General features: G+C 38.8%; 1 protein-coding gene across 1 annotated transcript in view; it reads right to left on the reverse strand.

Moving 5' to 3' along the window:
- Nucleotides 1-793: 793 nt before the first annotated feature.
- LOC121287324 (transcription initiation factor TFIID subunit 4-like) overlaps nucleotides 794-12,572 on the reverse strand; it is a 76,911-nt gene continuing 65,132 nt past the window's right edge. The window contains exons 13-15 of the mRNA XM_041205104.1: nucleotides 8,624-8,680; nucleotides 5,822-5,947; nucleotides 794-2,407 (exon numbers count right to left, since the gene is read on the reverse strand). Of these exons, the coding sequence (XP_041061038.1) occupies nucleotides 2,243-2,407; nucleotides 5,822-5,947; nucleotides 8,624-8,680 (348 nt within the window). The 3' untranslated portion in view covers nucleotides 794-2,242. The remainder of the gene's footprint in view (nucleotides 2,408-5,821; nucleotides 5,948-8,623; nucleotides 8,681-12,572) is intronic.

A 12,572-nucleotide genomic window follows, 5' to 3' on the forward strand; every position in this document is an offset into this window, starting at 1 on the left:
TTAAGTGTTTCATTATTTTCCATTTGTAGCTTGGTTTAAAAATTGCAATGAATTTTTGAAGCTTACTTTCACATTAGTTTGGAATTCTGATTTTATTTGGTGAAAGGCTTGAATATGGATTTGGATCTTGCAATTTGCTTTTGAATGTGTACAGAAAGCATCAGTGGCTAGAACATAGGACTGATCATTAATTGCATACATTACTTAAAAATTATAAAGAAATTAGAACCACCGAGACATCATTACCAACTGGATAACAATCCCTCTAACTAAAATGATACTGAATATGCCATACATCCTAATAAAATGAGATGGTCCAACCATGTTTCAGACAATGAGAATTTGTTATCAAGATTGATGAACAAATTTCCTTAATCCCCTTCCCAATATGGCTTTGGGTTACTATAAATAATGTAGCTAATTAGTCTTTTCTACTTTTTAAGATTTCTAGCATCACAGTGAGGAACTAGATTTCAATTCTACTTGAAGTGCTTATTTGCCAAGGATACAGTAAATCACTAAAATGATGCTGTATAATAAGGTAAAGTATAATGCTGTTTTCACATGCGCTTGCAAAAAATCTTCACCACAGAGTTGCTTCCTCAGCATGCTGCATTTTTTTTTAAACTGAGGAATACATGTTTTTTTTAAGCTTAAAAGCAAAATACTCTGGATGTTGGAAATCTGAATTAGGGTTAGGGTTACAGGAGTGTGGTAGAAACATATAACCTAAACTAATATCCTTAAACTTTGAAAAGTGAATTCAAATGCCAAGAAAGACAGTAAAGCAAAATACAGATAAATTCATTGTTTTAATAAAGGAGTTAATTCTCTTTCAATCCTATATAAAACAATAGTAATTAAAAACTTCCTTTTTTGAAAGTAAAATATTTACATATTAACAAGTAACTGTGCAAAATTTACATGAAAAATGGAAAGACAGGATTTGTAAAAGACCAAGGGTGTAACAGTTTTCAGGCATTGGTAAAAATACTGATTAGTTTTCAGTTTACACACAGAACTCATCAGCTTAATAGCATCTTAAATGTTTCTTTAAACAACATAAAATTACACACAAAGAAAGCAAAAGTATTTACAATCATAATGTCCTATCGATAGACAATCATTTAATACAATAACCTCTGAAAATATAAAGAAAAATTTAGTATTTTTTTATAAAAAAATAGATACAAAGAAGGGACATTGCTCTGGTTACCATTAAGTAGGCCCATAGCTTGCATACAGTCTTTTTACCAAAATAATTACGGTTTACATAGCAATTTATGTTATGTGCCAAAATTATGTACAAATTATTCGCTCACTGATAGACACCAGCAAATTGTTTTTCTACACGTGATTCATACCAAGTAACAATCCTTTCACAATTCACCATTTCTTAGATTTTTTAACTAAAGTTTTACATTAGCTAGGTAGCCAACACAGTGCAAGTAATGTATATTTATGCAGAAAAGTTTTTTTAAAATCCTTTACGGCATCATGTATTGTATCAAATAAAAAAAAAGCATCTTTTTCTTTTTACAAATGCCCTACAACATTCACAAAATAAACCCTTCTTAAAGGCTTCCAAGGAAAGCCTCTGACATGCAAATCACATGGTGAGAACTGCAGAGTTACCACTGAACAAACTCTCCTAACTCTTCACAAACCATACATTTACAAAGGCTAAGTTGAGAAAAATACAGCAAAAGAATGGAAACGATGAGAAGTGGATAAAAAATACAATAATGAAAATGGTTTTTTGCTCCATGTCCTTGAAGGTAAAATGATCCAAGGTTGTTAGCTTCAGACCCATATAATTCAAAGTCTTTTAAGCCAAATGATTCAAAAACAGAATACTTAAATGTCTCAAGTTGCTACTAATCTGCCAAAAAGTTGGCAAATTATACACTGGTGAAATCAGAATCAGTTTTTAAATATGGCTTGTTTGGCAAGAAGGCCACTCAGTCAGGAGACGAGAAGTGATCAGACATTTTTATTTTATAAATAAAGTATCCACAGGTCTCGCTGTATTCAGTTTTCTAACTAAAATTCAAAACTTTAAAAACATAAGAGTTAATGTAAAGCTGAACATTTAAAACATTCTCCCACTTTCAGAATTCCAGCTGTTCTCCACCTCTACATCTCTTTCTTTCCTTACCCCATCCCCCCCAAAAAATGCAAAGAAAAAGAAATGGCAGAAGGTTGTCTCGGTCAAAAAACAAAACAAATCAACCCAGGACATTTATTTAAGGAATGCACGGTACAGCATTAGTGAATGGCTTGTCTCACGCTCATTCTCCAAGCAGAAGATAAGGTCCCTGAGGTTGACTCTCGTTATTCGTTGCCGTGTGAACTGCCTAGCTGTTCCAACTCCAGAGGCACCTGGTGTCCCGCCCGTACTGGGCCCCTACAGCAGAGAAAAAGAATGGATAACATATTGCTTTCCATTGTAAACTCAGAAGTAGAAAATAGTGGAAGGTTCTGAAATCCACCAGTTCAAATCCCAGCAACTTTATCTGTGACGACATAAGACTATAAGACCATACGACACAGGAGCAGAAATTAGGCCATTTGGCCCATCGAGCCTGCTCTGCCATTCAATCGTGGCTGATAAGTTTCTCAATCCCATTCTCCCGTCTTCTCCCCATAACCTTTGATCCCCTTACCAATCAAGAACCTATCTATCTCGGTCTTAAATACACTCAATGATCTGGCCTCCACAGCGTTCTGTGGCAATGACTTCCATAGATTCACCACTCTCTGGCTAAAGAAGTTTCTCCTCATCTCTGTTCTAAAAGGTCTTCCCTTTACTCTGAGGCTGTGCCCTTCGCTCCTAGTCTCTCCTACTAATGGAAACATCTTCCCCACGTCCACTCTATCCAGGCCTTTCAGTATTCTGTAAGTTTCAATCAGATCCCTCCTCATCCTTCTAAACTCCTTTGAGTATAAACCCAGAGTCCTCAAACGTTCCTCACATGTTAAGCCTTTCATTCCTGGGATCATTCTTGTGAACCTCCTCTGGACCCTCTCCAGGGCCAGCACATCCTTCCTGAGATACAGGGCCCAAAATTGCTCACAATATTCTAAATGTGGTCTGACCAGAGTCTTATAAAGCCTCAGCAGCACATCCCTGCTTTTATATTCCAGTCCTCTCGAAATAAATGCCAACATTGCATTTGCTTTCCTAACTACCGACTCAACCTACAAGTTAACCTTAAGAGAATCCTGGATGAGGACTCCCAAGTCCCTTTGCACTCCAGATTTCTGAATTCTCTCCCAATTTAGAAAATTGTCTATGCCTCTATTCTTCCTACCAAAGTGCATGACCTCACACTTCCCCACGTTGTATTCCACCTGCCACTTCTTTGCCCATTCTCCTAACCTGTCCAAATCCTTCTGCAGCCTCCCCGCCTCCTCAATACTACCCGTCCCTCCACCTATCTTTGTATCATCTGCAAATTTAGCCAGGATGCCCGCAGTTCCTTCATCTAGATCATCAATGTATAAAGTGAAAAGTTGTGGTCCCAACACTGACCTCTGCGGAACTCCACTAGTCACTGGCCACCATCCTGAGAAGGACCTCCTTATCCCCACTCTCTGCCTCCTGCCAGACAGCCAATCTTCTATCCATGCTAGTACCTTGCCTCTAACACCATGGGCTCTTATTTTACTGAGCAGCCTACTGTGCGGCACCTTGTCATAGGCCTTCTGGAAGTCCAAGTAGATAACATCCATTGGCTCTCCTTTGTCTAACGTACTCGTTACCTCCAACCTGACATTTGCTTTGTGAGTGAGATATTTTAACTTCATACTGTTAATGTATTTGTTGCTACCTGAATTCTGCACTCAAGCTTGCATATTTGTGGTATAATATACTTAAAGAACTACTTGTTGGGTTAACTATATGGATTTGTTTGGTGAACAAGTGAGAAAAAACTTTTCCCTATGAAGTTATTGCTTTAATTAATTATATTTAGGTTTTGTGTGTTTCTTAAAAATAGAAACAGCTGAAATTGTAGTAACCCCAAGAAATTAACTATTTTTCTCTGTGCAAAATTAAACTGTTGAAGTGAGTTGCTGAAGTTTGATTAAAACTTTAAGTAATAGTATTCGACAGATTTCATATTAAAAAGCTGAATATGTAAGTTAGTATAAATAAAATGCAGTGGGAGTAAGGAGTTGGAGTTGTGTCCTTTCATTTGCCTCTAAGAAAATATTCCTTTTCCCACAAGTTTGTGCTTCAGATAGAGATGCCTGGGTCATTTTTGTCTGAATGGCATGTGCAGGGGATATTACAGAGAAAGGGATTTGAAAGAGCTTTATGCTGAGTGAGCAAGACCCACAAAACATTTTGAGGTCATTAGTATCTTTATTGCAACTGTAGTTATTTAAATACAGGGTTTCCAGTTATTCTTTCACCAAATGCTTTAATAGAATCAAACCTTCTCACTCTGGGGAAAGCTACATAAAGCTATGTCTGTGTCAAAACAGGCCCAGGAATATAAACACAAAATTTTTCAAAAATTTGACCTTGTGACTGGTCTATATGAAAGTCTAATTTGGAATTCTTTTCTCCTGAGTTGAAAAGGCAAGTTTACATTTGATGGGCTCAATATTATTCAAGAATAAACAATATTTCTTTGGAATTTGCCCATTATAATTTCAGCATTGATCGAAGAAAAAAGCTTCCAAACTACCAATCTTGTTCCATGACAAAATCCTTAGGCCTGATTTTGCCATTCTGAAATAGGACAAAACAAAGGCAGGATGGCAAGAAAAACATGGCAGCCAAATGAGCTGGCCAGAAATCTTACCTCTGTTTCCACCCAACGCCATTTTGAGCAGTGAGGGAAACAGCATGGGTGGAAACCAGACCTGTGCATATTAATGACTCACTCAACATCCAGACTATTGCTGTTGGGCTTTACACCAGCTGCATGGAGGTGTGAACAAGACTCAGGCCTGTGTCCAGGCCAATTAAGGCCATGACTGCTGGAAGATCTTGCCACCCAATTCCTGCCTCCGAGATGAAAATCCAGCCCCTTGTTTAGGTTTCAAGTTTTGTAGCAACTTTATAACTGCTCCTTCCTTGAGTCTTAAGTTTGTGTGGTGGCATGCTCATTGGAGATATGCTGTGTAGAAACTCTGGAGGATATAGACTGTTATCAAATTTGTCATCTATAGAATCAATGCCGATTCTACAATGGCTTTTGTAGAACCTTTTCATTCAAATCCAGTGAATCTCTATTTTTAGCACAAAGAATAGTTTTTGAAGAATAAATTGTATCAAATAATTGTCCTCGCCATTTTACCACACTTAACCAATTCCATCATTTCATTCACCCTCCACTCTTTGCATCCCATGCCAATCCATTCCTCCCATCAATTCCATCCCCTCACAGAAACAATCGCTCCAGGCAAGGCAACTTTATTGTTGGACTCCCATTACCTTCAGCTTTTTTTCTCCACCAATAACCCCCAATCCCCTTCCAACCACCCCCCCCACAAACAACCGTTGGCAGCTGCTTGTGCATCAAGTGCTCTAGACGCCAGCATGCCATCCATGCCTCTGTGTGCAGCAGGCAACTCCCACCAAATAAACCCAAATAAATGCACCCCTTAAACAAACCAACAAAAACAGTCTGGGCGGACAAAAACTGATTATTATTATATATATTTTTGTATGAAATTCTTGACTCAAATATCTAATAGCATTAATGAAAAATAAGATTTTTTTTCTCATTACTTAAAACTGACAAATAAAATCATCTGCTTTTAAATGTGTTGCATTAAAATGTTGTATTACATTTTTATACAGTACCTCTGTCCCAGCTCCAATTCCAGGCCCTGGTGAATCAACCTTCCGCTTCTTTCTGGGGCCAATGGCAGCTAATGCAGTTAAATTGGCTTCTCTCTGTCTCATCTGAGCCAATTCCTGTTGTTGCATCTGGGAATCAAAGAGATGTTCAATTATTCATATGAAAATATTTAATGTTTTGAATGAATTTATAGCATTACAATTTGATAAATGGTTCAATTTCAATAAATGCTGGATGAGCAAATAGTCTTAATTAGCTTAAAATTTTAATTTCTCGAAATTGTTAAATATGTTTTCAAAGTTTGCAGATAACACAAAACTTGGAAGTATTGTGAACTGTGAGGAGGATAGTGATAGACTTCAAGTGGACATGGGCTGGTGGGATGGGTGAACAGGTGGCAAAAGAAATGTAATGCAAAGTGTGAAGTGATTCATTTTGGTAGGAAGAGCAAGGAAGTGGCAACGTAAAATAAAATGTACAATTCTAAAACGGAACACCGAGACCTAGTGGGAATATGTGCATAAATCGTTGCAGGTGGAAGGGCAAGTTGAGAAAGTGGTTAATGTGGCATATGGAATCCTGAGCTTTATTAACAGGGGCATAGAGTACAAAAATAAGAAAGTTATGATAACCTTTGTAAAACACTGGTTCGACCTCAAGTATGTTGTGTCCAATCCTGGGCACCGTGCTTTAGGAAGGATGGGAAAGCATTAGAGAGGGTGCAGAAAAGATTCACAAGAATGGTTCCAGGCATGAAGAACTTCAGTTATGTGGATAGATTGGAGAAGCTGGGGTTGTTCTCCTTAGAAGATGACACTGATAGGAAATTTTTGACAGAGGTGTTCAAAATCAGAAGGTTTGAGAATCAGGAGACACGGAATTAAGCAGATTGGCAGGAGAAGCAATACAACACGAGGAACTAGTTGAGTTGTTCTTTCAGGGATCTGGCACAGACATGATGGACCAAATGGCCACCGTCTGTGCTGTAACCATTCTTTGTTCAACAATAACAATTTATATTCATATCACACTTTTAACGTAATAAAATGTCCCCAGGCACTTCACAGGGACATTATAAAATACTTAGCCACATGTGGAGATGTTAGGTCAGGTGACAAAAAGCTTGGTCAAAGAAGCAGGTTTCAAGGCATGTGTTAAAGGGGAAGGAAGAGAGGTCTGGGGAGGACATTCCAGAGCTTGGGGCATATCAACTGAAGCTGCAGCCACCAGAAGTGAGAGATTAATATTGGGGATGCTCAAAAGGCCAGAATTAGAGGAATATAAATATCTTGGAAGGTTGTTAGGCTGAAAGAGATTACAGAAATAGAGATGGGGTGAGGCCAAGAGGGATTTGAAAACAAGAATGAGAATCTAAAAATCAAGATGTTGCTTGACCAAGAGTCAATGTAGGTGGGCGAGCACAGGGGTCTTAAATGAATGGGACTTAGTGCAACTTAAAACATGTACAGCAGAGTTTTTGATGTCCTCAAGTTTACAAATGATAGAGTGTGGGAGTCCATCCAGCTTTTTTGTTACGATTCAAAACTAATTTAATGTGAAACTATTGCTCTTTGTTTTATCCATGATAGCTTTAGATCATGTTATATAGATAGCAAGCACAATAATTTACATAGAGCCATATTCATGTTCTCTGAATGTCCCAAAGCGCTTCAGGGCCAATGAATTACTTTTTAACGAAATTGCAGTTGTTGCTTATGCAGTAACCAATTTTCATACAGCAAGGTCTCAAAAACAGCAAATTAGACAAATAATCAACTAATCTCTTTTTAATGGTAAAGATTGAGGGAAGAATATTGGCCAAGGCACCAGAAGAACTCCCTCCCATCAGATATCACATCTGCTTGAACAAGCAAGATCTATTTAACACCCCACTCAAAAGAAGGCACTTCTAACAATGCTGCACTCCCGCGGTACTGTACTTAAGTGTCGGTCTAGGTTATGAGCTCATGCCTTGGCATGGAGCATAAACTCACGACCTTCTGACTCTGATGCAAGATGAACGAGGCCAAGCTAACATCTACAAATATAACTAATATTCCTGCATTGCATGATATCACAGGAAACATAACCGATTCTGAAATCTGTCACCATCGAAACCAGCAACAGAGTTGATTCTGCAAATAAAAACTGGTCACTTCGTAAAATCAAAAATCACTTACCTAAACAATGCTGAACATAATGGTAGGTTTACTTCATTTTGAGAAATCTCCTAGTTAGTTTGTACTTTGTTCATTTTATGCTTGTAAAATAAATGAAGTAATCTGATCGAGCAGTGAAATCCCTTATACAGATATTGGTGAGGTAAGTGTTTAATTTAAATTCAAGACTTTTTAATATGTTGGAGGCCATTATTTTTTCTAAAGCCTGTGACCACTTTAACCAGCCAAACAGTCAAGACACCAGTGTCACTAAATATGGTTCGGAAGTGTATTCTTTAGGGGGTTTGAAATTAAGAGTAAAATCTATACTAACAAAATACTGTTCCAGCAACGCCATTCAGTTTATCTTTGTACAAAGCATCTATTACAAGGATGTGCATGTTAATTTGATTAATAAAAAGTCTGTGAAATCTTCCTGTATATGCTTGCCAATTCAACATTTTAACTGCATTATTTGTATCTACAATTAAGCCTGATCTCAGACCAATTAATATAAGTAGATGTTTCACTTCTTTTGTTATAGGTATCGCTTTTCCAGTGCATTCCTATAATTGTCATTTGTACAACCTACAAAATTAGTACAGCATTTTGTTGTGGGGAGGGGAGATAAAGGATTATTCTTACCTCTTTGGCCTTTTGTTTTAGCCTAAGTTGCTCTGGGTCCTCTTGTCTGGAGCGAGACTGATGATGAAACGAAATAAAATGGTAATTGTAAAACAACTCAGCACTTGTTTTCCAACATACTGGGGTTGTGATTGATAAATAAAAATTCCTGTAACGATTCTAACAAATCACTACATCTTTCAAGACAAACTTCATATCAATGTCTTTCTACTTTAAGTTCTGAGCTGCAATGATTTACCGGCCAGGATTTTCCAGTAAGTGATTTGGGGCTGGGGCCCGCTTGCCGACGGGAAAAGACGTGGGATAACGTCAGGAGAAAACCCCAATGTCATCCCGGTCCCTTTAAATTTTCGGGAAGGTGGGCGGACAGAGAAATCAGCTGTCTGTCCGCCAACCTGTCAATGGTCAATTAAGGCCATTGACAGGCTAATTAAGATTGTTAAAGACCTGCCCGTCCAACCTTGAGGCTGGGGGGTAGGCCAGGAGCCCCAGTGGGATCCTGATTATACATGAAGCTTCATCCACTGGTAGGATGAGGTTTCATGTCCGTTTTTAAAAAGTTTCATAAAGTTTATGTGTTTCTTATTAACATGTCCCATCTTGTGTGACATTGTCACATGAAGGTAACATGTTAATAATTTTAATATTTTTCTATTTTTGGCATTTTTTTTACCTGTCAGTAATCTCCCTGAGACAGCACTTGGTCTCAGGGAGCAGTGCGCTCTTTGACAGATGGTGAATCTCTATCCCCCCCACCCCTGCACAGGAAGTGCATAGCACTTCCTGTCAGGCAGGCCGCTGGGCGGGCCTTAATTGGCCTACCCACTCGAAATGGCAGCGAGCCCCGTTTTGGTGGCAGAGTTCGGCCGCCCGCCCGCCGAGGGCAAAATTCTGCCCACTGTTACAAAAGGAAGGTGAGATGGTGGCGGGCACTGGACTAGTAATCCAGGGACCCAGGCTAATGCTCTGGGGACACAGGACCAAATTTACATTCAATTAATAAATATAGAATTGAAAGCTAGTCTCAGTAATTGTGAGCATGAAGCTGTCATCAATTGGTTCACTAATAGTCTACAAGTGACTCCAGGCCTACTGCGACTCCAGACCCACAGCAATGGAGTTAACTGCCCTCTGAAGTGGCCTAGCAAGCCACTCAATTCAAGGGCAATTAGGGATGGGCATCAAATGTATAGAAAAGTAAAGTGCAGTCCCCTCTATTGATACCGTCCACAGTTATCACAGTTAGCTGTCACACCTCGCCAGCAATAAAGAATAAAGAAAAAAAAAACTACAGATGCCGGAAATCTGAAATAAAAACAAAAAACACTAGAAATGCTCAGCAGTCAGGCTGCACCTGTTTATAGAAACATTTCAGGTCGATGGCTTTTCAACAGAACTGAGAAAGATGGAAATGTAAGAGTTTTTAAGCCAGTGGAAGGAGGAGGGGGCAGGAAGAACAAAAGGAAAGGTCTATAAAAGGGAGGAGGGCAGCAGCTATTAATAACAGATTTCACAATGCAAAAGCCAAAGATAGTGGCAAATGGACGAGTAGGGCCGATTACAGACCTAAAATGGAATTTACACATGGACAAAGTGGCCAGACTGAGGTACTAAATGAATACTTTGTATCCTTCTTTACCAAGGAGGTCATGGTAACAGACAAGGAAACTCTGTCATTGGAATGGTTCAAAGTTGATAAGGAGGAAGTGTTGAATAGTCTGTTGGTACTTAAAGTTGACAAGGCACTGGGACCGGATGAGATGCATCCAAGGATATTGAAAGAAGTGAGAGCAGAAATTACAGGGGCACTGGCCATAATTTTTCATTCTTCCATAGACTTGGGAGTGGTGCCAGGGGATTGGAGAATTGCAAACATTACGCCCTTGTTCAAAAAAGGTCATAAGGATAAGCCCAGCAATTACAAACCAGTGAGTTTAACTTCAGTGGTGGACAAGATTCTGGAAACAATTATTCAGGATAGAATTAGAAAAAAATTAGTAAAAATATGGGTTGTTAAGGAAGAGCATAAATGGATTTCTAAAGGGGAAATCGTGTTTAACTAACTTGAAGTTTTTTGAAGAGGTAACAGAAAAGGCAATTGAGGGTAATGCTGTTGATGTGATGTACATGGATTTTCAGAAGGCATCTGACACAATGCCACACAACAGATTTGAGAGAAAAGTTATTGCTCATGGAATAAAAAGGACAGTAGCAATGTGGATACAAAATTGGCTGAAAAATAGGAACAGAGAATAATGGTCAATGGATATTTTTCAGGCTGGCGGAAGGTTTGTAGTGGAGTTCCCCAGGGGTCAGTGTTGGGACCCTTGTTTTTCCTAATACATATTAATGATCTAGATCTTGGTGTGCAGGGGACAATATAGTATTCTGGGCTTTATTAATAGGGGCATAGAGTAGGGAGGTTATGCTGAATTTATGTAAGACACTCGTTAGACCTCAGCTGGAATATTATGTACAGTTCCGGGTGCCACATTATAGGAAGGATGTGAACACATTGGAGAGATTGCAGAAGAGGTTTACAAGAATGGTTCCAGGGATGAGAAACTTCAGCTATAAGGATAGATTGGAGAGGTTGGGACTATTCTCCTTGGAGAGAAGGTGGCTAAGATGAGATTTGATAGAGAAGTTCAAAATCATGAGGGGGCTGGACAGAGTAGATAGGGAGAAGCTGTTCCCGCTTGTAAAAGGATCACGAATGAGAGGGCATAGATTTAAAGTGATATGCAAAAGAAGCAAATGTGACATGAGAAAAACCTTTATCACACAACTTTTTCACAAGTACTTTAAGTGTGAGCAGCTCATTAAAACTGTTTGAAGACCTGACTTTTCCTGAACTCAGCAGCTTTTTGAACCTGTATACCAGCAACAGGGAACTAAACAAGTTGACTGAAACTGAAGACCCGATTTGCTTGGAATCAGCAGAGCCTGTTAAGTTGCTGAGTATGGCCAAAAATAACTGGCACAATTAATACGATATAGTGATTTGATAAAAAAGTTAAGGTAGCTTTGTAATTGACTCCGATGGCAATAAAAAAAAACATTAACTCTATTTTCCTGATACAGGTAGCTGCCCATGATAACTGTGGACTGTGTCAATGGTGGGGACTGTACTTTTTTATACACTTTTATGTTACTTTACCACAATGAAAAGTTCAAAATTGTTACACCCAAAGGATTTCTTTGGGTAGGGCAACTTTTTTTTAAACCCCATGTATTCACAAAGTCTGGGTGATGCTGGCAAAGCCAGGCTGCTTTTATTGCCTATCCACAGTTACCTTAAATCAAGTGCCTTGCCAGGCCAATGCAGTGCAGAACAGGTGTAACATTTTGGCCACATTATTTGAGGTTGTTAGGTTTTTTTTTCTGACAGACATTAATGATTCAGGTCATATCTTACAACAATCTAGCAGCTTTCTTGGTCATTTCATTGCAATAGTTACTTTTGTTTCATCCATTTCACAACCGAATGGGGTCATCTGCCACGTGAGCACACATTTCTTTTAAAAGCTTGCCTGTGAAACTCCAGGTGCTGACGCCTAGCAGGTGATGTAATCAATTTTTATATTTATTTATGTAATTTGCATAGGCACAAACATCACACTGGTACACACCTGCCAATTCAATATCCTCTGCACTGTATAGCTTGTGCTGGTCCTTGTTTCAACTTGTTAAACATATACCTCAAAAGAGGTGAATCTACGTCTACTGTAACAGCTGCGACAAACTGAAGGTCTTCTGTCACCAGCTTAACCATTTAAGCTGGTGACAGAAGACCTTCAATTTGTTTAGCACCATTGGCTAAGAGCAACTGCATTTGAAGTGCACAAGTACTGAGGTCGAGTACGTGCATATATTTGTATCAGCGTTGACTTTGGCTCACCATCGATTATGTAATGCTTGGTGCCACATTAACTTTAGCAAGGCATTT

This window comes from Carcharodon carcharias, chromosome 14 (assembly GCF_017639515.1).
Source record: "Carcharodon carcharias isolate sCarCar2 chromosome 14, sCarCar2.pri, whole genome shotgun sequence".
NCBI classification, from domain to species: Eukaryota; Metazoa; Chordata; class Chondrichthyes; order Lamniformes; family Lamnidae; genus Carcharodon; species Carcharodon carcharias.